Source organism: Mus musculus, chromosome 6 (assembly GCF_000001635.26).
Source record: "Mus musculus strain C57BL/6J chromosome 6, GRCm38.p6 C57BL/6J".
NCBI classification, from domain to species: domain Eukaryota; kingdom Metazoa; phylum Chordata; class Mammalia; order Rodentia; family Muridae; genus Mus; species Mus musculus.
This window is the reverse complement of record NC_000072.6, coordinates 111544502-111569328: the sequence shown is the minus strand read 5'-3', so window position 1 is coordinate 111569328 and position 24827 is coordinate 111544502. Positions and strand designations below refer to the sequence as shown.

General features: G+C 39.8%; 1 protein-coding gene across 2 annotated transcripts in view; it reads right to left on the bottom strand.

The window, feature by feature from the left end:
• Nucleotides 1–2098: 2098 nt before the first annotated feature.
• Nucleotides 2099–24827, bottom strand: part of Grm7 (glutamate receptor, metabotropic 7) — a 921882-nt gene continuing 899153 nt past the window's right edge. For both annotated transcript variants that reach the window (NM_001346640.1, NM_177328.3), the window contains one exon: nt 2099–3311. Coding sequence is in view for 1 of the 2 variants with exons in the window: in NM_177328.3 (NP_796302.2) it covers nt 3262–3311 (50 nt within the window). In the remaining variant the exon portion in view is untranslated. The remainder of the gene's footprint in view (nt 3312–24827) is intronic.

Sequence of the window (24827 nt, the reverse complement as noted above, 5' to 3'; positions counted from 1 at the left end):
AGAGGTTTTTGGTCCCGAGAAGGTTTGATGCCCCAGTGTAGGGGGATGCTAGAAGGGTGGGTTGGGAGAGGGTTGGTAGGTTAGAGATGGTGGGTGGATGGGGACGCACTGTCATAGAGGCAAAGGAGGGAATAAAGGGCAGATGTGGGATGGGGGATTGTGGAAGGGCAACTGGGTAACTGGGAAGTGGGATATTATTTTAGATGTAAATGAGTGGAATGATTAATTTAAAAAAAAAAGAAAAGAAAAAAGTATATAATGACTAATATTGGTGCTAGTCGTCACAAAAGCCATGCTCCTGAGAGCTGCCATGCTGAGTAGTCATTTGTCAAATTTCTCTCTTCATCCTTTCTTTCTAATGAGGTAGATTTTATCCAAATCATTTTCTAGCTAACGACATGGAGAATGTTTATATAACCAACCTGATTACAAGTCAGCAGGAAGGGCAGACAGTTTCTATACAGGGTTTGACTCTACAGCTTGAGAAAAAAATGTCAATGATTTAAATGTGTTTCTTCTTTGATTTGGAATTTCTCCATGGTCTATTAGTTTGAGGATGTTGAAGGGATAGAAGAAATTGGGAAAAGCAATTTATTTTCTGCAGTCTGATACTAAAATGAGTTTTGGAGTCTCTGTGAAAGCATTGTTCACAAGGGACTATAGGAAAAACTCAACAGAGACCAAAAGTAGGAAAAATATGAGGGTTTTACCTGGCACTGTGGAAACATTGTTGACAAAGGAATATTGATTGCACATCTATGTATCTGTCTACTGTCTGTCTGTCTATCTATCTATCTATCTATCTATCTATCTATCTATCTATCTATCTATCATCTATCATTTGTCTGTGTTCCATCTATCTCTGTCTATGTAGCTATCTATGTATCTATGTGTCTTTGTATCTATGTATTTATCCCTTTACCAATTATCTATCATCTCTCTCTCTCTCTATCAATTATCTATCTATCTATCTATCTATCTATCTATCTATCTATCTATCATCTATTGATGTATGTATGTATGTATGTATGTATGTATGTATGTATGTATGTATCTGTCTATCATCATCCAATCTATCTGTTAACCCAATCTGTTCTATGTAAATATGTGTGGGTATTTCTCTGTCTTTCTCTTCTCTTTTTCTCTGTCTGTCTCTGTCATCTCTGTTTGTATGTGTGTGTGTGTGGGGGGGGCAGAAGTCAACATGAGTGATGTTCCTATTTTTCTGACACAGGGTTTCCTGCTGGTGTGGGAGTCACCTAATAGGTTTGGTCACCTTCTAGAATGTTCCAGGGATCTGCCAGGCTTTACCTCTCCACTTCAGGAATTATAAGTCCACAACACTGAGTCTTGCTTTTTATTAATATGGATTCTGGGATCAAACTTGGGTCTTCTTGCTTGTGTGGCAGTTGCAATTTCATCTGAGCTATCCCCCCTTGTTCAGCCAGGGGATATTTCAATAAATATTGGACTTGGGGGCCCACTTGGAGTGCTAAGACCAGTGCTACCCTGTATAAGGAGATGATAGTATGTTCCTGGAGTGTATGTTGCTGTGAGTAGTTTCCTAGTTTTTTGCTTATTTGTTTGTCTTATTTTGTTTTGTTTCTACAGACCATGGAGTACTGCATTTTAATCTTGGTTCTACAAACCTCAATGCCACATGTGTATGCAGAACCAAGCCCATTGTCTCCGTTGTCTGTTCCTGAGCCCTACATCCTTTCAGTTCAGTTTTCTAGAAATGTTTAACTTTTTAATGATTCTTTTTTGCAGAGTACTGTTTCTGTAAGCAAATATTTCTTTGTCTTATCTTTCTTGTTATTTGTTTTTGATAGACAACTTGCTGAGTTAGCATCTGAGAATTCTTAAGGATTGAACTTCAGTTATAATGGGAAAGAACGCTTGGGTTTTGTCATTGTCCCTTTTCTAGGAGAACTCACCAGTGCCTCTAGGTTTTGCTGTGCAGTTCACACGCACTGTTATTGGAAGCTTAGGACCTGAGCTGTCCTTAGTGTTCTGTAGCCCAGGGTTTCAAATAAGCTGTAAACAAGTGGAGGTAGGGTGGGCTGGGGAGAACAACTAAAGCACTTACTACAGAAAATAAAAAAGTTAACCAAAGTATTTTATTGATACATTCTTGGACAATACCACAGAACTGGAAGAGAATGGAAAGGGATTTTTTTTTTCAGCAAGGGATTTCTTTTCCACTAAATTGACACATAAGCAGCAAGATTAACGAAAGTACTTCTTACAAACAGTAAAAAACATACATGCTTCTTTTTTAAAGTCCTTATCACATTGGTCAGTCATAGGGGCATGAACAAAACCTCAAGACATGAGAAATCCATATTCTTTCCTTCAAATAGCTTAAGAATCATTAAAATTATTGCAAAATATCCATATACCCTAAGTAAAATAACAAAAGAGAACACAAATACAAATATTAAACATAAATTATTAACATGTACTGTAAAATACATTACCGGCATGCATTCCAAAGATCAAGACCTCTATTCCATTTAACCAATGCTTTCCATTTCCATCACAACACCTACCATGTACCAAAGATAGGTGGGGCATATCTTCCCAGCACAGTTTTTGGTCTTTAAGTATCTTTTTGTGTGTGTCTTAAAAAAAAATAACATGATTTTTCGTGGTACTATAATCATAACCATACAGTCATTTACAGATGTGCATGGGGGGTTGTGTTCTCTTATGTCTGCCGAGATTTTTTTTTTAAATAAAAATTAGTTACTTTAAAGTTTCCCCAAAGATTCCACCATCTGAGAGGATAGGATTCTATGAAAACAGGGCATTCAAAAACAAACAGTGAACCGAGGTACGACATTGAGTGGCAAAGTGCAAATGTCCTCACAAACTGTACAGAAAATTTCAAAACCTTGCAGCCTGGAAGTACGTACGTAGAAAGACAAGTCAGCCCCCCAAAAACAGTCCTGAGGCTCTCAGCGGTTCATCCAAAAGAGCCGGGTGGGACTTGAATCTCAACTCTCCCTTTGCTGTAGGGAGTCCAGAATTGCAGCCAAGATGGCAGTGCTGATGCCAATGACTTCTTAAGCCAAGATAAAGTAAAGGTGTCTCATAAAGCAGCTGTTCAGGATGTGTGGATCCTCTGCCATTGCTCTCCCGCGTGGGGAAGCTCCTCCAGAGATAGGAAGCAGGCAGGACCAAAAGAGTCCTACGCCAGGCTGGGTGACAGAATAATTCAAGGTCTTCCTCCTCTGTGGTTCCATGGGATGGAACAGGTTAGATAACCAGGTTATTATAACTGACATACTTCTTTTTTGCAGCAGGGCCTGAAGAGAAAGAGAGGGAAAAGTCAATTGTGGCAATGACCCTGTTTTCAAAGATAGAGCGTGGATGATTTCCAGGACCAAGTCAAGACACAATGAGACATCATTGAGGAATACACATACACTTTGGCATTTTTGCGTTTATCTATAGGCTTATTCCAATCTAAGATTGATGTGCCAGTGATACACACTCACCTTCATTCACTTCTTTGATATGTCCCCAACCTCACCCATTTGGGGTCAATAAGATCATCAGATTTATTATTGACCACCATGCTTTCTTATTAACCAGCCCTAAGCTGCAAAGGTGATCTGGTTTTTATCAGAGATGTTTATCCTGTGACCATTTCCTGAACGTTTTCAAAAGGAATGCCTACTGCCTGGAGGAGGATGTCCTGTGTCATTGGAATTCATTTATTTTGTCTGGCTGAGTGCATCTACAGGTTAGCATTCCTAATATCAAATGGCTAGACGTCCCCTTTCCAATCTCGTCAGCAACGTGTACATCACAATCTTCTTGGTAATTTCCATTTAGCTTAAAAGCACACCTGGAAGCTTTCCGATGTCTGAACAATCACACTGGACCTTTGTTTTCCTCAGAAGCAGAACAACTTGTTTTATTCAGAGTCCTGGGACTCTTTCCTCTAGTCAGGTTTCCAGTAAATACTCACCTACTGGTTCTCCCATGGTAGGCACAGGACTACACACTGAGCCAAAAGGCGGCCCTTTCTCTGTGCTTGAGATGGAAACACACTTCAAGGTATTATAGTATCCCTAGGTTCTTGTTCTCAGTTCTGTATGACACTGAGTCTGTGAAGTTATGGGTTCTTGACTCAATTCGGTTTTAGTCATGTTGCATCAATTTCTATTAGGTATAGACTCTTTGTCATGTGTACTTGACAATGGCTTACTTCTTTATTCTTTTTAGATTCTCAATAGAGATGTTCATGGGGCACAGCAAAGTAAAAATGAATCGTTCCAGAACTCTTAAGCAGGGACTAGTGTGGATTTGGAGGCCCAAGCCACTGCATTAGTGTGCTAAGTACTTATAACTAGCCTCTGGATAGTCTATGTGCTACATTCTATTTACACACAAAAACATCATTTTTCCCCACATATTCTGCACAGACTACAAAGTTGAATCTCATTTTATGGAGAAATTCAGATATACCCTCTGGCATTTCTGAATGGAAGACTTATATCTCTGTTACAGAGTATTGTGTTCAGTAGATAAAATTAAAAGAAACTAGAATTGCATGAAAGTGAGCGTCTCCTGAAACTTTAATCATGATGCATTGCGCTTGATGAACACATGGACTAAGCCTCAGAGGACTCCAAGCCCCCAAGAACATTCCTTTGGCTCTTCCAGTGTCTTTGCCTTCAGCATCTTTCTTCTTTGGGGTATAAGGAAGATAAAGAACGTTCTTTATAGGATTTTTTTTTAAGATAGGGTATCTTGTATTCTAGGCTGCCCCTAAACCCTTTATATGTCCAAGCAGGGCTTTGAACTTCTGATCCACTTGTCTGCACCTCCAAAGTGCTGAGATTACAGGTACATATCATCACATCCTTTAATGCAAGGGTGAGAATTGAACCCGGGAGGTGGAGCTTGCTAAGCAAGCTCTCTGCCAGTTAGGCTCCCTCCCCAGCTCTTCAGGGGGGAAACTTTCTAAAGATGCTGACTCCAAACCTTATTTACAGTGTCACAGTCAGCCAACCTCAGCTGACACAGACAGAGTCATTGTAACAGTACCCCTTGTCGATCCCTTTAGCTCCTTGGGTACTTTCTCTAGCTCCTCCATTGGGAGCCCTGTAATCTATCAATTAGCTGACTGTGGGCATCCACTTCTGTGTTTGCTAGGCCCCGGCATAGTCTCACAAGAGACAGCTACATCTGGGTCCTTTCGATAAAATCTTGCTAGTGTATGCAATGGTGTCAGCGTTTGGATGCTGATTATGGGGTGGATCCCTGGATAAGGCAGTCTCTACATGGTCCATCCTTTCATCTCAGCTCCAAACTTTGTCTCTGTAACTCCTTCCAAGGGTGTTTTGTTCCCACTTCTAAGGAGGGGCATAGTGTCCACACTTCAGTCTTCATTTTTCTTGAGTTTCATGTGTTTAGGAAATTGTATCTTATATCTTGGGTATCCTAGGTTTTGGGCTAATATCCACTTATCAGTGAGTACATATTGTGTGAGTTCCTTTGTGAATGTGTTACCTCACTCAGGATGATGCCCTCCAGGTCCATCCATTTGGCTAGGAATTTCATAAATTCATTCTTCTTAATAGCTGAGTAGTACTCCATTGTGTAGATGTACCACATTTTCTGTATCCATTCCTCTGTTGAGGGGCATCTTTCCAGCTTCTGGCTATTATAAATAAGGCTGCTATGAACATAGTGGAGCATGTGTCCTTCTTACCAGTTGGGGCATCTTCTGGATATATGCCCAAGAGAGGTATTGCTGGATCCTCCGGTAGTACTATGTCCAATTTTCTGAGGAACCGCCAGGATCAACATTATGAACTAACCAGTACCCCAGAGCTCTTGACTCTAGCTGCATATGTATCAAAAGATGGCCTAGTCGGCCATCACTGGAAAGAGAGGCCCATTGGACACACAAACTTTATATGCCCCAGAACAGGGGAACGCCAGGGCCAAAAAGGGGGAGTGGGCGGGTAGGGGAGTGGGGGTGGGTGGGTATGGGGGACTTTTGGTATAGCATTGGAAATGTAAATGAGCTAAATACCTAATAAAAAATGGAAAGAAAAAAAAAACAGTACCCCTTGTCAAATGCCAAGGAGCTAATTACCCTCCAGACCAAAGGGAAAGAAAACAAACAAAAACCCCAGAAGCCTGAACTGACGTAAATATCTCAGACACCTCCATGGTGTGGCTAATTAATGCCGAATTCTGTGCAAGCAGAATTGTCTAGTGGAAAAGGAATAATTAAATTTCCTCAAATAGGTTACTATATAATAGCAGTCAATAAAGATTTTTTTTTTTTACTAAAAGAATTGTAGCTCAGAAAAACCCTGTTCCTATGCTGTAGTGAAGACTGGTTTGGATTAAGTTGGAATCAAAATCTAGCTATGCTTTTTAACAATTAGATACTTGGGGCAGCGGGAGAATTCTGCATGTAAAGACTTGAGTGCAATGAACGTAGTGGGAAGAGTAAACTGATTCCCACGAGTTATCCTGTGACTTCCTCCCATGTGTCTCGGGACCACAGCTAAACATACAGACAAACATATACATAGAATGAATAAGACAAACTTGGAGAGTGGGGATGGGAATAGAACTCAGTTGAGAGAGTACTTGCTTAGTGTGCACAGAGCCCTGAGCTCCACCCCAAGCACTGGGTGAGTAAGGCGTGGTGTTACATGCCTCTCATCCCAGTACATAGCAGGTGAGGACAGAAGCATGGGGGTGGGGGTGGGGCAAGTTCATTTTCAGTTTCACAACAAGCTTGAGGCCAGCCTGGTCTAGGTGAAACCCCAAGTTAGCAACAAGAAAACAATGAAACAAATGAAAATTAGAAAATTATGTTTTGGAGAACACGGCAAGGCTCCCTGAAGCTTTGTGGGCATTATCTTCTTGTATTTTCAGAAAATGAGACACATAATTTTTATTCCCCTTTATAGTTGGGAGGGACATGGAACACAGAGGGACCAGCATTTGAGAAAACATGCTAGATGACCCATGAGTCTCTCTTTTTTTCCCCCGCAAGCCATCATGGGAAGAAACTGCTGCCTGGGACTCACCTGCCTGGGTTCTAGTTGTGCTCCATCACTTACATGAGATGAGCCCAGCCCTCTACCATAAGGCTGAATTTTGTGGAGGCTTTAAAATGAGGACAGTAATTCAGACCCTGAGGACTGTTGATAGCACAGATGTCAGAATTATCCCAGTCTCTCGCTGGGGAATAAAACATATAAATGTATTTTTAGGTTACAAACTTCTCTACAAAGGATAAGCCTCAGTATCTGCTTTCTTTGCAGAATTGCTTTGGAGCGTTGCAGCAAGGTTATAATGAAGTTTATGCAGCCCCTCGAACGGCAATTTCTGCCCTTTATCACAGTAAAGTCCAGTGTATTATAGTGTTTATTTTTAAACCATCCTGGCCTTATGAGTAAATAAAAGAAGTGCCTACAGGGCTGATAATTCTATTTATTTGAATAGCAATGTAGTTTATGGTCCAGAGAAGAGAATTGCCTAGCTCAAAATAGTTGTCCAGAAAAAATGGTTGTTAAAGAGATATGCCTTTTATGTTGAAAGGCTGGAAATTTCTTTCCCTCAGAAGCTGGAGTATTTTCATTTTATTTTAAGAATGTGTGTCGAATGAAATTAAAAATATGTATTTCATGTGTGTGCATGTTTTGCCTACATGTATGAATATGTACCATATGGGTTCCCGTTGCTTACAGAGCTCAGAAGAGGGTGTCAGATGCCCTGAAACAGGAGTTATGGATGACTGTGCGACATGATGTAGGTGCTAGGAGCTGAAGCTGGGCGTTCTCCAAGAACAGCGAGTGCTTTTAAGAACGGAATAATCTGTTTACATCGAGAAAGAACAAGAGTAGATTGTATTGTTCCTATTACATTTTTCTCAAACTCAGGTATTTAAAAGACCTGAAGTTTTCAATGAAAAAGTCTTAAGGACATTGATTTCTAAAATACATTATTAATACACATTTTCTTATTAGTAAATATTAGACATCCAATTCATTCTCATTTTGTCAAAATGTACTGTCAATTTGGCATTGACTTAGGAGGCCAATTTTAATATTAATTTAATTTTAATATAACTTTCTCCAGGATTTGCTTTTTAACTACTCTGATTTGTGGAAGGAGGGGGATCCTGGCGGTGGCATAGTTGTGGAGCTCAGAGGACAGATAGAGTGAGGTGGTCCACGTGTCGCACTGTGTGGATGGAACTCAGAGGCTCACAGTGGCAGCAAGCACCTTTACCCCTGAGCTGTCTCACTCCCAACTCTGCAAATTTTTGCCTTAAAAAACTTTTGCTAATTGCAAACTAGATTGAAGAAACTATAAAAAAAATGTAAAAAACCAAAAGCAGAGAAGAAAAAAAAGATCTTATCATCTTGAGAAAACAGAAAAAATGAAAACAGACCTTGATGCTTCTGTTTAGCACATTTTTAAGTTTCCTAATCGTGTAAGTAACAAAGTTGAGGTTTTATTTGATAAATACCATGTGTTTTCAGTTTTTTTAAAAAAATACATATTTGTAAAAGGATATACATAAAAGTACACATATATGTTGTCAACATTGTAGAGTAAACAAGAATTGTATCTAAATATACACACACAAAGGCCATAGCATCCTATCCTCAGATGGGAGATGAACATCTAATTACCCCCTTCTCACTCCCACTAGCAATTCCTATATTCCCCTTACCTACCATAGCTATTGTCCTATGGCTGGGGTGGATCATGCCACTCCCACATGTGTAGTCACCAATAAACTATAGATAGCATTACATCATGTGGTTTTTTTTTATATGTTCTATGTTTTAATTATTTTATTTATTTACATCCCAAATGTTGCCCTCATCCTAGTCCCCACTTCCTGAGTTCTTCACCCCACCCTTCCCCTTTGTCTCTGAGAGGGTGCTTCCTTACCCATCCCCCTTACCTACTTACCCATCCCCCTTATTTATCCACCCACATAACTTCCCCATCCCCCTTCCCTGGGGGATCAAGTCTTTACATGATTAGGTACATTCTCTTCCTCTAAGGCCAGATGAAGCAGTTCTCTGCTACATATATGCCAGGGGACTTAGGCTAGCCTGTGTATGCTCAGTCTCTAGAAGCGCCAAGGGGTCTGGGTTACTTGATACTATTGTTTTTCCTATGGGATTGGCATCCTGTTTGGCTCCTTCAGTCCTTCGCCTAACTCTTCCATAGAGGTTCCCAACCTTAGTACAATACTTGGCTATAAGTATCTGCATCTGTCTCAATCAGTTGTGGGTAGAGCCTCTAGGAGGACAGCCAGGCTAGGCTCCTATTTACAAGCACAGCACATCAGTAATAGTGTCAGGGATGAGTGCCTGCCCAGGGACTGGATCCCAAGTTGGCTGGTCCTTCCCTTCACTCTAGATGACCTTTCCATCAGTCTCTGCTCTATTTTGTCCCTTCATTTCTTTTAGAGAGGAGCAATTCTTGGCCAGGCTCACCAGTAGAGAAATGGGATAACCAACCCACTTACTTCATGTGTTTTAAAGACACAGAATGGTGTTACTCCACACATATTTAATTGCAGCCTTAATTCTTACTAATTATGCATATGAGTGATGGCTATGTGCACGTTTGTGAAGTGCCCATGGAGGCCAGAAGGGGGCGCCAGATCTCCCAAGAGCTACAGATTCAAGCAGTGGTGTTCTGCCTTTGTGATGCTGAGAACTGAACTCAGATCCTCTGTAAGAGCTGGGCATACCCTTAACCAATGAGTCGCCCCTCCAGCCCTAACAACCTGTTTTCCATTTATCTTTTCTTTTTTGAGATTTGTTTGCATTGATTTTACAATTGGAGATGCTAGATAGTAAAATTTCTGCAACATTTTTTTCCCATCCATGGAATCTTATTTCCTGATTTTAAAAAACAAACAAAATGATTCAAAGACAATCTAATTTCTAGAAAACAGATTAAAAAACAGTAACATAATAATTTGTGGATAAAATTACATAAAGCAAAAACCTACACCATTTCAGAAATATAAGATCAAACAATTAGCATTTTGTTTTTATAGAATGACAACAGAAATTGAATTAATATCAAATATTGGTGGAGAGGTAAATAAAGAATTTAGTTTTTAGCCCAGTGATAGGGATGTAAATTAGTACAATCTTTGGAAAGAGCCATACTGTTAAAGTAAATTTTGAACAAACTCTGCTAGACCCTGATCAAGACCCTGTTTTGAAAACTCTGGCCCCTACCACATCACCACCATTGTGAGACTCAATTATACACTATGGCCTGCATCCTTATATCTGGCACAGTGACTTCCAAAGACAAAACAGCCTCATCTGGACAAACAGCTCCAGAAGGGGGAAACTGCAGGCTTGCACATTTCCCCATCCGTTGCATTTAATTTTCCAAACCTCCTATATAAGCCCCAAGTTCCCCTTCTCTTGGCAGACACCCCTTTCCTGCTGTGTGTGCCCATTGCAGTTTGACATAAATAGTCCTGCCTGCTGAGGCCAGACTGATCTCTTTTCTGCCTTCCTTCTCTTTCAGTTGCCTTAGAAATCTAACACATGGGAAATGATGGAACAAGCTGACTGTGTGTGCCAGTGACTCAGATTTCACTTTTAGACATACAGAAATTTCCCATATGTACACACAGGTTTGTGTAGGGCTTTTCAGTGATTTAACATGATAATTAATCCCACAAGTACTTGAGAACACAAAAGTGGACTATGTAAAATGTAAGCCTTAGGAGGCTTAGATTGTTATCACAACAGGCAGATTTCCCCATTTTTAGAAGAGGAGTCCAAATTCTGCATTTTATATAAAAGTTTATTTCTTGTGTAGCCATCCAACAAAAATATGTACCAAGCATATCACATGTTAGACGCTAGTTTAGCACTGTATCACCTTTCAGTATATATTGAAAATCATAATAAAACATCATTTAATGGCACAGACATACGGCAATGACACCTTCCATTGAGAACTCTCATTCCAGATCTGATGGAAAGCCAGTCAGCTTCTTGTATATCCATTGTGTAATGATTTCCCCTAAATTCTTCCTAATTGATTAAATTAGCACAATATTCATAGCAAAAGATGCAAATCTGAACAAGAACGTAGGACATAATGAGTGAAAGATAAACCTTTTCATAGTTATGGTAATTCAATTGTGAACAAAAAATTTGAGACACTATTTGTCTCTCCAGCTTCCTCTGTAGCTCTTTGCCACAATCTCTCTGAAGAACTGTAAAATACGGTTTTAGGTTAGTTAGCTGGACTTCTCTTTTTTAAATATTGTATTTTGTGTATTGCCCTGGTGTGTATGTGTGTGCGTGCATATGTGCATATGTATCTGTATAAGTTTGTATGTCTGTGCAGGTGTAAGTAGATGCCTCAGCATATTTGCGGATGTTAGAGAAAAATACATGGGGAAGAGTTTTCTCCTTGACCAAGGCTCAAATTCAGGTCTTCAATCTTGGTAGCAAGGGCTTTTACTTACTGAGTCACCTTGTTGGCCCTAACTGACTTCTTGAGACAAGGAGCTAGGGAGGGTGAGAATAAAATCGATCAGGAAAAGAACACTCTAGTCAAAATCACCATTAATTCTAATCCAGTTGCAAAAACTCCAAAATCTTGGTGTCTGTCTACCATATCCAATTATCTAAGAAAATGGGATTTGACAAGTATTGAATGCCAGTCTTCATAGATGCTGACTATACAAAACAGTCTAGGGACCCACAAGCTATGGGTTTACGTTTTATTTGTTGTGTATTCAGGTAAGTGTTGACCTTTGTCACCAGGAAGCAGTTTTGATTTTCTGTCTAATGAGGTAGGAAAATCGCACCAGTCACAAACTAGCCTCATGTTAGACAGCAGGTCGGTGAATGATGGAGAAGCAACTTCTGGCGTCAGTTCACTGGGTTTTCAGACAGCAATTGAATGAATAATTGGGAGACAAGGAAAAGAATCAGCAACATAGAAACCGTTAGCGAAAATGCACCAAACAGTGCTTCTTTCATCCTTGTGAAGGGCATGGATAAGAGACAGACCCAGTTCTATGGGACTTGAATAACGATACTGAAAATCCTAGTAAAATCTGCTTGGGGGACTGTATGTGGATGCTAGTCTATTTCTTTGATGAAGAAGAACTACCTTGAACCCAGGAGAGCTTCCTGGTGAAAGAGTTAATCTGAACCCAGAACGGAGAGAAAGTGTGTGTGGAGGGTAGTTAGAGAGTGGTGAATTTGAGTCTGAAAGGGAGGGTAGGGTCAGATAAATCGATTCCATATCTGTATTGATTGTCCTACTACATTTCAGGTATTAGGAATAAAAAATATATCAGAATTATTCTGCTTCTATTGTTCATTTCTTCATTTTGCTTCTTTATAGAAAGATGCCTCAAAAGCCTTCAATGGGAAGTTTCACTCGGTGGCTACAGGGAGGCTGGCACAATGTCTAAGTGGAGTCTCCCATGAGTAATTTTCCTCCTTGCAAGGTTACTCTCTTATTTTTCTCCTTAGTGGATCACCTGCCACGTTGCATTGATTGTGATCTAATTTCAGGTTGACTGACCAGCTAGTATGGGCTGTTATTTGGTCAACCATGTTAGAGTTCCTGGATGCTCGCATGATCTCCCTCCCAGTTCTTCCACATAGTTAAATGCACAACTAAAGTTAAACCCCAATTTCTCATGTGTCTCCAAACAGAACTGTGTGATTTTTTTTCATGCTTATGTATTGTATCGTGCATGTCTGTGAGTCTTTGTCTTCTGTGAGCTTTAGAAGAATCTTGGAGGGGGTGTTCTTGTATTTTTTTCCCTTTCTTGTATTCACTGTATTCAAAGAAAACTTTAAATAGTGCTGTTCATATTTCATTTGTAATTTTAAAAAATAATTTGTTTAATTTAATTTAATTTAATTTTATGGGTATAGGTGTTTTCCTGCATATGTGTATGTGCATCTCATGCATTCAAGGCAGAAGAAAATTTCAAAGCCCTTAGTACTGAAGCTATAGATGCTTGTATTTGTCCATGTGGGTGCTGGAACCAAGCTTGGCTCCGTGCCTAGAGCAGCAAGTGCTCTTAACTGCTGAGCCATGTCCCTGGCTTCGAATTTGTAACTTTGAAACCATAACACTCTGTTGCTCTGAGCATCTAAGCAGGGTCAGAACAACCTGGCTATGACTGACAAATCAATTTTCAATCCCACCATGAAAAGGGTAAATAGATATTTTAGTGCTTCCTTAAAGAAACCCAATTTGTACTCGAAGATGTAAAGCATCAAGCAGAAGTTTTCAATGTTCTTAGAAGATGTATCTGAATCCAGAGATAGTTTCTGTCATGAAATACCACAAAGCTTGGCTAAGTTAGACATTGGGTACAATATATATATGTGTGTGTGTGTGTGTGTGTGTGTGTGTGTGTGTGTGTGTATGTATATGTGTATATACACACATATATATGTATATATATATGTATATATACATATATATACACATACACATATATACATACATATATATATATATATACACACACACACATATACACACACACATACATACATATCTACATGGTACAATAAGTTACTACATCAAAGAAATGGCTTTTTCTCTTATTATGCACTTTCCCTGGGTATTGAAAAGCTTTTGTGCCTTTTTTGTGATTTCAATATATTATAGATGTGGATATTTGGTAATGTGTTGCGGCTATGATGAGATAATACATCAAGGGATGAGGCTGTGCTCCAAAGTTTGTCTAAAGGCTGATGACACAAATCAAATAATTCTTGTAAGATAGAAGCAGAAGGGTACTTGGCAGTGTCATGTGACAGCCACTGCTCAACATTGGTTCTTCCCACTTTTAGCTTCATGTTTCCTTCATTCATTCTTCTATAAAATTATCCTGCTTTTACCCGGAGCTTTGTATGAAGTAGCAACATGAAAGTAAATAAAAAAATCATCTCAATCAGGACCAACTTCGGACAGAAGACAATTCACTGGCTATTTATTGAGTACGTATTCCATGCCAGTTTCAGTTCTAGGCACAAGGCTCAGATTATGGTGCAGAACAGGCACAGATCTTGCTTACACACTCTACTGAGGAAGAAAACGCATTGAAAAACCAAAACCACCAACAAAACAAAACAGGTAGTTGGTGAAAAAAAATTCCCTTCTATAATAGCTTGGCTATATTCTGTAACATGGTCACTGTTATTTGGCATAAATTAATCCATTAATTTTAGAAGTAAAATTAGGTTAAGTAGCTACAAGTGTCCAAGTTCATTCTGTATTTATGCTCAAAAACATTTTAATATTGAGTTGGAGACACAGCTCCCTAGTTAGGTACATATCTGCTTTCACCGAGGATCCTGATACCAACATATGGCACCTCACAACTTTAAGTACAGCTACAAATGATTCAGTATCCTTCTTACCCATGCATGTAGACACACACACACACACACACACACACACAGATACACACACACACACACACACACACACAAGTATGTATAAATAAATAAATAAATAAATCTAAACCAAGTATAGAGGCACATGTCTTTAACTCTAGCATATGGCTGACAGAGACAGGCAGAGATAGGAAGATCTCTTTAAGTAGAGATTAGCCTGCTCTTCATTCTCCAAGGTGTGCTCCAGGTCAGCCAGTGCTATATTGTGAGAATCTGCATCTGTGTATGTGTATGCCTATGTACTGTTGCCTCTGTAACATTGAACTTAGAGCCAACTACTGGCTGAAAGACCTCCCAAGTTCTTCAGGTACCGGTCTCAGCACTCCAAATCTACTTTCATGGGTAGGTGAATTGGAAAATTGGAAATGTCAGATGATGAGAATCTGGAATGTTGTCACATAATCAAAAACACCGTGAGAAGGGACTACAGACCCTGAGCTCCCACAGAAGGTAGGCAGATGGGCATTAAAGTTTGGAGAGGAGCAGAGACTTCGGGACAAACATTGAGAAGACACTATAGGGAAGCTCAGCTCACAGGGTGAACACAGGCACAAAAGCCCTAAACTGAAGGGACTGAATGACAAGAGAACACTTAGTAAGTACAGAAAAATCCAGGAGTAGGAAAACATGTCTCAACTAAAATAGAAAATCTGTGATTAAGAAGTAGAAAATCACAATATATTTGGAAAATCTGTATGTATTGAGAATGTCGGGCATCAATGGAAGAAGTGACCCTTGGTCCTGTGAAGGCTTGATGCCCAAGTGTAGGGGAATGCAGGAGTGGGTGGGTGGGGGAGCACCTTCATGGAAGCAGGAAGAGGGGAATGGGATAGGAAGTTTCCGGAGAGGAAACCAGGAAAGGAGATAACACCTGAAATGTAAATAAATAAAATATCCAATAAAAAAGAAGATATAGGAACGCCAGGGCCAAAAAGGGGGAGTGGGTGGGTAGGGGGTTGGGGGGGGGTGGGTATGGGGGACCTTTGGGATAGCATTGAAAATGTAAACGAGGAAAATACCTAATTAAAAAAATAAATTAAAAAAAAGATGCATAAGAAGACACTCTTGAAAATATGTAAGTAGTAACATTAAATCTAAATCTTTAACTTTTGAGGGCTGTTAAATCAATTTTTATATGTTCTTTTAATGAGAAGTGCTAAATTTCAACAAAAATAGTTGTTTGTAGGACAACATGGAAAGTAGAGTTTCATTGCAGAGTTAACAAAAATGTCAGGTGCTGAGAGATTGTTCAGTGGTTAAAGATATTACTGATCTTTCAGGGAACTGGGGTTCAAGTCCTAGCTCACAAGAGTTTATTATACCAGTTCCAGGCCATCAAGCCACCTCTTTTGACCTCCATGGGCTGGAGAACACACATGGTACTCAGATAAATATTCATGCCCATACACACACACACACACACACACACACACACACACACACACAAGCACATGCACACAAATCAATAAATAAATTGAAAAATACAAATTACATAATTTTAAGTTCTTTATATCTACAATTTCCAGGAAAAGTCTGAAAGGAAATACATTACCATGAGCTACAGGAAAACCAGTAGACTGGTCTTCAAATATATTGACTTTATAAAACAACCAAACATCATAAGATTAAAGATTAAAGGCAACTACAGAGATAGAAACACTAACTGAAATACATGATCATGATTCCATCATGGAAAATATTATGATTCCATATTGAATAGTTCCATGTATCTATGTTAAGTGTTTTGAGTATAAAATAGTACTGAACTTTTGTAAGACAGAGTTGAAGTGCACACAGAAGTATTTAAGGACAATGGTGTGAATGGTCATGGCTGAGGCTTGCATATGCACAATTCCTGGGAGATGTTAGTCAGTTTCCCAATTTCTGTAACAAATTAGTCAAGAAACACTACTCACAAGGAGGAACAATTTATTTTGGCTCTCCATCTCTGTTGGATTGGAGATCTGTCAGTAATCTTTGTTGGATCTGAGGCTTTGGCAAGAGGGAACATGACTAAAAGATGAAGTGGGATGAAACTACTCACTGTTGGCCGGTAGGAGACACAGAGAGAAAACAGCTGGGGTTCTAGTAGCCTTCTGTAAGGTTATATTCTCAATAACCTAACTCACCCAATAATACCAAAGACTGGGCACCATGCCTTTAACACCCAGTACTTTAGGCAATATTTTAATACAAACAATGAAATATATATATATAAATATATATATATATATGTTCCATGTGTCTATGGTAAGTGTTTTGAGTATGAAACACACACACACACACACACACACACACACACACACACATACACACACATATACACAGAGAGAGAGATAGCAGAGGAGCAGAGGGCCATCTCCCAGATCTGGGTAACTATGAGTCTGTATATTTTTTCCAGGCTTTCTGTAGGGTAGAGGGGATCCTTGATTTTGTAAATTTTTGTTTTATTTCCTACCAAGTAATTCTTTTTTTTTTCCATTTTTTATTAGGTATTTAACTCATTTACATTTCCAATGCTATACCAAAAGTCCCCCATATCCACCCACCCCCACTCCCCTGCCCACCCACTCCCCCTTTTTGGCCCTGGTGTTCCCCTGTACTGGGGCATATAAAGTTTGCAAGTCCAATGGGCCTCTCTTTCCAGTGATGGCCGACTAGGCCATCTTTTGATATATATGCAGCTAGAGTCAAGAGCTCTGGGGTACTGGTTAGTTCATAATGTTGTTCCACCTATAGGGTTGCAGATCCCTTTAGCTCCTTGGCTACTTTCTCTAGCTCCTCCATTGGGAGCCCTATGATCCATCCATTAGCTGACTGTGAGCATCCACTTCTGTGTTTGCTAGGCCCCGGCATAGTCTCACAAGAGACAGCTACATCTGGGTCCTTTCAATAAAATCTTGCTAGTGTATGCAATGGTGTCAGCGTTTGGATGCTGATTATGGGGTGGATCCCTGGATATGGCAGTCTCTACATGGTCCATCCTTTCATCTCAGCTCCAAACTTTGTCTCTGTAACTCCTTCCATGGGTGTTTTGTTCCCAAATCTAAGGAGGGGCATAGTGTCCACACTTCAGTCTTCATTCTTCTTGAGTTTCATGTGTTTAGCAAATTATATCTTATATCTTGGGTATCCTAGGTTTGGGGCTAATATCCACTTATCAGTGAGTACATATTGTGTGAGTTTCTTTGTGAATGTGTTACCTCACTCAGGATGATGCCCTCCAGGTCCATCCATTTGGCTAGGAATTTCATAAATTCATTCTTTTTAATAGCTGAGTAGTACTCCATTGTGTAGATGTACCACATTTTCTGTATCCATTCCTCTGTTGAGGGGCATCTAGGTTCTTTCCAGCTTCTGGCTATTATAAATAAGGCTGCTATGAACATAGTGGAGCATGTGTCCTTCTTACCAGTTGGGGCATCTTCTGGATATATGCCCAGGAGAGGTATTGCTGGATCCTCCGGTAGTACTATGTCCAGTTTTCTGAGGAACCGCCAGACTGATTTCCAGAGTGGTTGTACAAGCCTGCACTCCCACCAACAATGGAGGAGTGTTCCTCTTTCTCCACATCCACGCCAGCATCTGCTGTCACCTGAATTTTTCATCTTAGCCATTCTGACTGGTATGAGGTGGAATCTCAGGGTTGTTTTGATTTGCATTTCCCTGATGATTAAGGATGTTGAACATTTTTTCTAGTGCTTCTCTGTCATTCGGTATTCCTCAGGTGAGAATTCTTTGTTCAGTTCTGAGCCCCATTTTTTAATGGGGTTATTTGATTTTCTGAAGTCCACCTTCTTGAGTTCTTTATATATGTTGGATATTAGTCCCCTATCTGATTTAGGATAGGTAAAGATCCTTTCCCAATCTGTTGGTGGTCTTTTTGTCTTATTGACGGTGTCTTTTGCCTTGCAGAAACTTTGGAGTTTCATTAGGTCCCATTTGTCAATTCTCGATCTTACAGCGCAAGCCATTGCTGTTCTGTTCAGGAATTTTTCCCCTGTGCCCATATCTTCAAGGCTTTTCCCCACTTTCTCCTCTATAAGTTTCAGTGTCTCTGGTTTTATGTGAAGTTCCTTGATCCACTTAGATTTGACCTTAGTACAATAGATAAGTATGGATCGATTTGCATTCTTCTACACGATAACGACCAGTTGTGCCAGCACCAATTGTTGAAAAAGCTGTCTTTCTTCCACTGGATGGTTTTAGCTCCCTTGTCGAAGATCAAGTGACCATAGGTGTGTGGGTTCATTTCTGGGTCTTCAATTCTATTCCATTGGTCTACTTGTCTGTCTCTATACCAGTACCATGCAGTTTTTATCACAATTGCTCTGTAGTAAAGCTTTAGGTCTGGCATGGTGATTCCGCCAGAAGTTCTTTTATCCTTGAGAAGACTTTTTGCTATCCTAGGTTTTTTGTTATTCCAGACAAATTTGCAAATTGCTCCTTCCAATTCGTTGAAGAATTGAGTTGGAATTTTGATGGGGATTGCATTGAATCTGTAGATTGCTTTTGGCAAGATAGCCATTTTTACAATGTTGATCCTGCCAATCCATGAGCATGGGAGATCTTTCCATCTTCTGAGATCTTCTTTAATTTCTTTCTTCAGAGATTTGAAGTTTTTATCATACAGATCTTTCACTTCCTTAGTTAGAGTCACGCCAAGATATTTTATATTATTTGTGACTATTGAGAAGGGTGTTGTTTCCCTAATTTCTTTCTCAGCCTGTTTATTCTTTGTATAGAGAAAGGCCATTGACTTGCTTGAGTTTATTTTATATCCAGCTACTTCACCGAAGCTGTTTATCAGGTTTAGGAGTTCTCTGGTAGAATTTTTAGGGTCACTTATATATACTATCATATCATCTGCAAAAAGTGATATTTTGACTTCCTCTTTTCCAATTTGTATCCCCTTGATCTCCTTTTGTTGTCGAATTGCTCTGGCTAATACTTCAAGTACTATGTTGAAAAGGTAGGGAGAAAGTGGGCAGCCTTGTCTAGTCCCTGATTTTAGTGGGATTGCTTCCAGCTTCTCTCCATTTACTTTGATGTTGGCTACTGGTTTGCTGTAGATTGCTTTTATCATGTTTAGGTATGGGCCTTGAATTCCTGATCTTTCCAAAACTTTTATCATGAATGGGTGTTAGATCTTGTCAAATGCTTTTTCTGCATCTAACGAGATGATCATGTGGTTTTTGTCTTTGAGTTTGTTTATATAATGGATTACATTGATGGATTTTCGTATATTAAACCATCCCTGCATCCCTGGAATAAAACCTACTTGGTCAGGATGGATGATTGCTTTAATGTGTTCTTGGATTCGGTTAGCGAGAATTTTATTGAGGATTTTTGCATCGATATTCATAAGAGAAATTGGTCTGAAGTTCTCTATCTTTGTTGGATCTTTCTGTGGTTTAGGTATCAGAGTAATAGTGGCTTCATACAATGAGTTGGGTAGAGTACCTTCTACTTCTATTTTGTGAAATAGTTTGTGCAGAATTGGAATTAGATCTTCTTTGAAGGTCTGATAGAACTCTGCACTAAACCCATCTGGTCCTGGGCTTTTTTTGGTTGGGAGACTATTAATAACTGCTTCTATTTCTTTAGGTGATATGGGACTGTTTAGATGGTCAACTTGATCCTGATTCAACTTTGGTACCTGGTATCTGTCCAGAAATTTGTCCATTTCGTCCAGGTTTTCCAGTTTTGTTGAGTATAGCCTTTTGTAGAAGAATCTGATGGTGTTTTGGATTTCTTCAGGATCTGTTGTTATGTCTCCCTTTTCATTTCTGATTTTGTTAATTAGGATTTTGTCCCTGTGCCCTTTAGTGAGTCTAGCTAACGGTTTATCTATCTTGTTGATTTTCTCAAAGAACCAACTCCTCGTTTGGTTAATTCTTTGAATAGTTCTTCTTGTTTCCACTTGGTTGATTTCACCCCTGAGTTTGATTATTTCCTGCCGTCTACTCCTCTTGAGTGAATTTGCTTCCTTTTTTTCTAGGGCTTTTAGATGTGTTGTCAAGCTGCTAGTATGTGCTGTCTCCCGTTTCTTCTTGGAGGCACTCAGAGCTATGAGTTTCCCTCTTAGAAATGCTTTCATTGTGTCCCATAGGTTTGGGTACGTTGTGGCTTCATTTTCATTAAACTCTAAAAAGTCTTTAATTTCTTTCTTTATTCCTTCCTTGACCAAGGTATCATTGAGAAGAGTGTTATTCAGTTTCCACGTGAATGTTGGCTTTCCATTATTTATGTTGTTATTGAAGATCAGTCTTAGGCCATGGTGTTCTGATAGGATACATGGGACAATTTCAATATTTTTGTATCTATTGAGGCCTGTTTTGTGACCAATTATATGGTCAATTTTGGAGAAGGTCCCGTGAGGTGCTGAGAAGAAGGTATATCCTTTTGTTTTAGGATAAAATGTTCTGTAGATATCTGTCAGGTCCATTTGTTTCATAACTTCTGTTAGTTTCACTGTGTCCCTGTTTAGTTTCTGTTTCCACGATCTGTCCTTTGAAGAAAGTGGTGTGTTGAAGTCTCCCACTATTATTGTGTGAGGTGCAATGTATGCTTTGAGCTTTACTAAAGTGTCTCTAATGAATGTGGCTGCCCTTGCATTTGGTGCGTAGATATTCAGAATTGAGAGTTCCTCTTGGAGGATTTTACCTTTGATGAGTATGAAGTGTCCCTCCTTGTCTTTTTTGATAACTTTGGGTTGGAAGTCGATTTTATCCGATATTAAAATGGCTACTCCAGCTTGTTTCTTCATACCATTTGCTTGGAAAATTGTTTTCCAGCCTTTCACTCTGAGGTAGTGCCTGTCTTTTTCCCTGAGATGGGTTTCCTGTAAGCAGCAGAATGTTGGGTCCTGTTTGTGTAGCCAGTCTGTTAGTCTATGTCTTTTTATTGGGGAATTGAGTCCATTGATATTAAGAGATATTAAGGAAAAGTAATTGTTGTTCCCTTTTATTTTTGTTGTTAGAGTTGGCATTCTGTTCTTGTGGCTGTCTTCTTTTTGGTTTGTTGAATGATTACTTTCTTGGTTGTTCTAGGGCGTGATTTCTGTCCTTGTATTGCTTCTTTTCTGTTATTATCCTTTGAAAGGCTGGATTTGTGGAAAGATATTGTGTGAATTTGGTTTTGTCGTGGAATACTTTGGTTTCTCCATTTATGGTAATTGAGAGTTTGGCCGGGTATAGTAGCCTGGGCTGGCATTTGTGTTCTCTTAGTGTCTGTATAACATCTGTCCAGGCTCTTCTGGCTTTCATAGTCTCTGGTGAAAAGTCTGGTGTAATTCTGATAGGCCTTCCTTTATATGTTACTTGACCTTTCTCCCTTACTTCTTTTAATATTCTCTCTTTATTTAGTGCATTTGTTGTTCTGATTATTATGTGTCGGGAGGAATTTCTTTTCTGGTCCAGTCTATTTGGAGTTCTGTAGGCTTCTTGTATGATCATGGGCATCTCTTTTTTTATGTTTGGGAAGTTTTCTTCTATTATTTTGTTGAAGATATTAGCTGGCCCTTTAAGTTGAAAATCTTCATTGTCATCAATTCCTATTATCCGTAGGTTTGGTCTTCTCATTGTGTCCTGGATTACCTGGATGTTTTGAGTTAGGATCCTTTTGCATTTTGTATTTTCTTTGACTGTTGTGTCGATGTTCTCTATGGAATCTTCTGCACCTGAGATTCTCTCTTCCATTTCTTGTATTCTGTTGCTGATGCTCGCATCTATGGTTCCAGATCTCTTTCCTAGGGTTTCTATCTCCAGTGTTGCCTCGCTTTGGGTTTTCTTTATTGTGTCTACTTCCCCTTTTAGTTCTAGTATGGTTTTGTTCATTTCCATCACCTGTTTGGATGTGTTTTCCTGTTTTTCTTTCATGATTTCTACCTGTTTGGCTGTGTTTTCCTGCTTTTCTTTAAGGGCCTGTAACTCTTTAGCAGTGCTCTCCTGTAATTCTTTAAGTGACTTATGAAAGTCCTTCTTGATGTCCTCTATCATCATCATGAGAAATGTTTTTAAATCTGGGTCTAGATTTTCGGTTGTGTTGGGGTGCCCAGGACTAGGTGGGGTGGGAGTGCTGCGTTCTGATGATGGTGAGTGGTCTTGATTTCTGTTAGTAGGATTCTTACGTTTGCCTTTCGCCATCTGGTAATCTCTGAAGCTAGCTGTTTTAGTTGTCACTGTTAAGAGCTTGTTCTTCAGGTGACTCTGTTAGCCTCTATAAGCAGACCTGGAGGGTAGCACTCTCCTTAGTTTCAGTGGGCAGAGTATTCTCTGCAGGCAAGCTCTCTTCTTGCAAGGCAGGTACCCAGATATCTGGTGTTCGAACCAGACTCCTGGCAGAAGTTGTATTCCACTCACTAGAGGTCTTAGGATCTCGTGTGGAATCCTGTGTGGGCCCTTGTGGGTGTCAGGCGACTCAGCTGGCAAGGTAGCCCGGGGCTCGAGTGGAGTGGAAGGGGTTTGTGCCCCAGATCAAGCCCGGGTAGCCTGCTTCCCTATGTACCGCATTCTCAGCTTCTGTGCGATTGGATTGGGGCAGGCGCTGTGTTCCACTCACCAGAGGTCTTAGGGTCCCGTGGGGAGTCCCGTGTGGGCCCTTGCGGGTGTTGAGCAAGACTCTGCTGGCAAGGTAGCCCGGGTCTCGAGTCGCGTGGAAGGGACTTGTGCCCCAAATCAGGCCCAGGTAGCCTGCTTCCCTATGTACCGCAGTCTCAGGTTCCGCGCAATTGGATTGGGGCAGGTGCTGTGTTCCACTCACCAGAGGTCTTAGGATCCCGTGGGGAGTCCCGTGTGGGCCCTTGCGGGTGTTGGGCAAGACTCTCCAAGTAATTCTTAATGATATCTCTTGGGATGACTCACTTACATAGTCTACTCTCCCCATTTTGTGTGCCATTTTATTGTTATACCACAGAACTGAGGCATAGATACGGACATTATTAATTATTATATGAGCATTTCTTTAATTATTTTTAATGAAAAATTATACAACCCATAATAAATGGCTCCTTAGATGGTCTTTTAAAGAATCCATGTGTTAAATGCTTCACTAAAGGCCCAGGAGAGATAGATGTCTATTAAGAGAGTGAAGTTCCAGGATGGATTAGTAATGTCTGTTGGAAGTAGCAAGTAGACAGATCCTGCCAGACAGTTAATTAATCTGGTCTAAGTCTTGCTTCTTCTAATACTATTCCTCTTGTCTGCTGAGCAGTCTGCTAAATCCAGAGGTGACAACCAGCTGGGGATGCTTCTTCATAAGTGTCTAGCTTCCTTCAAAACATAACATTGTCATTGGTGTGCAGTGCTGGAGAGCAGTAAAAATGTAAACACTCTGTCTTGGGCTAGAAGAAAAATCATGTGTGTTGCCTTTCTTATCTCTTCCCTAGTTTTGACTTCTGCATGTGTACCTGTATATGTGAGAAGACTTCGGATCTGATTTATAAAGCAGCATGGCTAAAATTGGGAATGAATGGAAGATGCAGGAAATTCTAGCCAAAGTCTACATAGAGTTGTCTGTGAAGTTGCTTCCATCAAATATGCAGAAGGGGAAAGAGGTTGTAAGTGCATAGGTATTCTGACTAGGACTGTTCTTAAATGTTCCTCCTACTGGTATTCCTGAATACCAGTAAAAATGTGACTTCTTACCACATTTCACTTTTGTTTCCTTTTGTAGTACTCGGGATGCTCTCTCTTCTGGAGTTTCACCCACAGCCCAGGTTTCACTATGACTGTTACCTTCTTGGTTACTACATTGCTGGCTGCTCTATAAAGTCACATTTGTTGACTTCCCATTGCCTTGAAGCAGTTTATAAATTCCAGGTAGGTTGATCGATATAGCCCTTTGATGAACATAAGAAGTACAAGAAGTTTTAAAGCCATTTTAAACCTCCAAGGCTGTTTTGTTCAGTCCCAATGTTAAATTTCTTCTTTACAGTCATTTAACCAGAATTTACATTCCGTGCACATATCTAATAGATCTGTCGCTATTGTTTATTTCTCTCTTACTTGGGTTAAACCACTTGTCATATAACTTGAGAAATTATTACACAAGTCAGATATTCTCCACAATTCAGCAGAGGTCTCTGGAAATAAGCTAATAATTCAATTAAAGGCAATAAAGAGAGTGGTTGGTGAACTAAAGAAACTGTCCTTTAGTAGGATGAAGGAAACCTTAAGATATGTTACTGTATTAGTTTTTTCACCATAAAAAATACCGGATAAATAGCTTAATGGGCACATCTCTATTTAGTCTCTCCATTTTAGAGGTTTTAGTCTACAGTTCTAGGCAATGCTGAGATACAGAAATTGTGGTAGAGTATAGTTGCTGACCTTATTA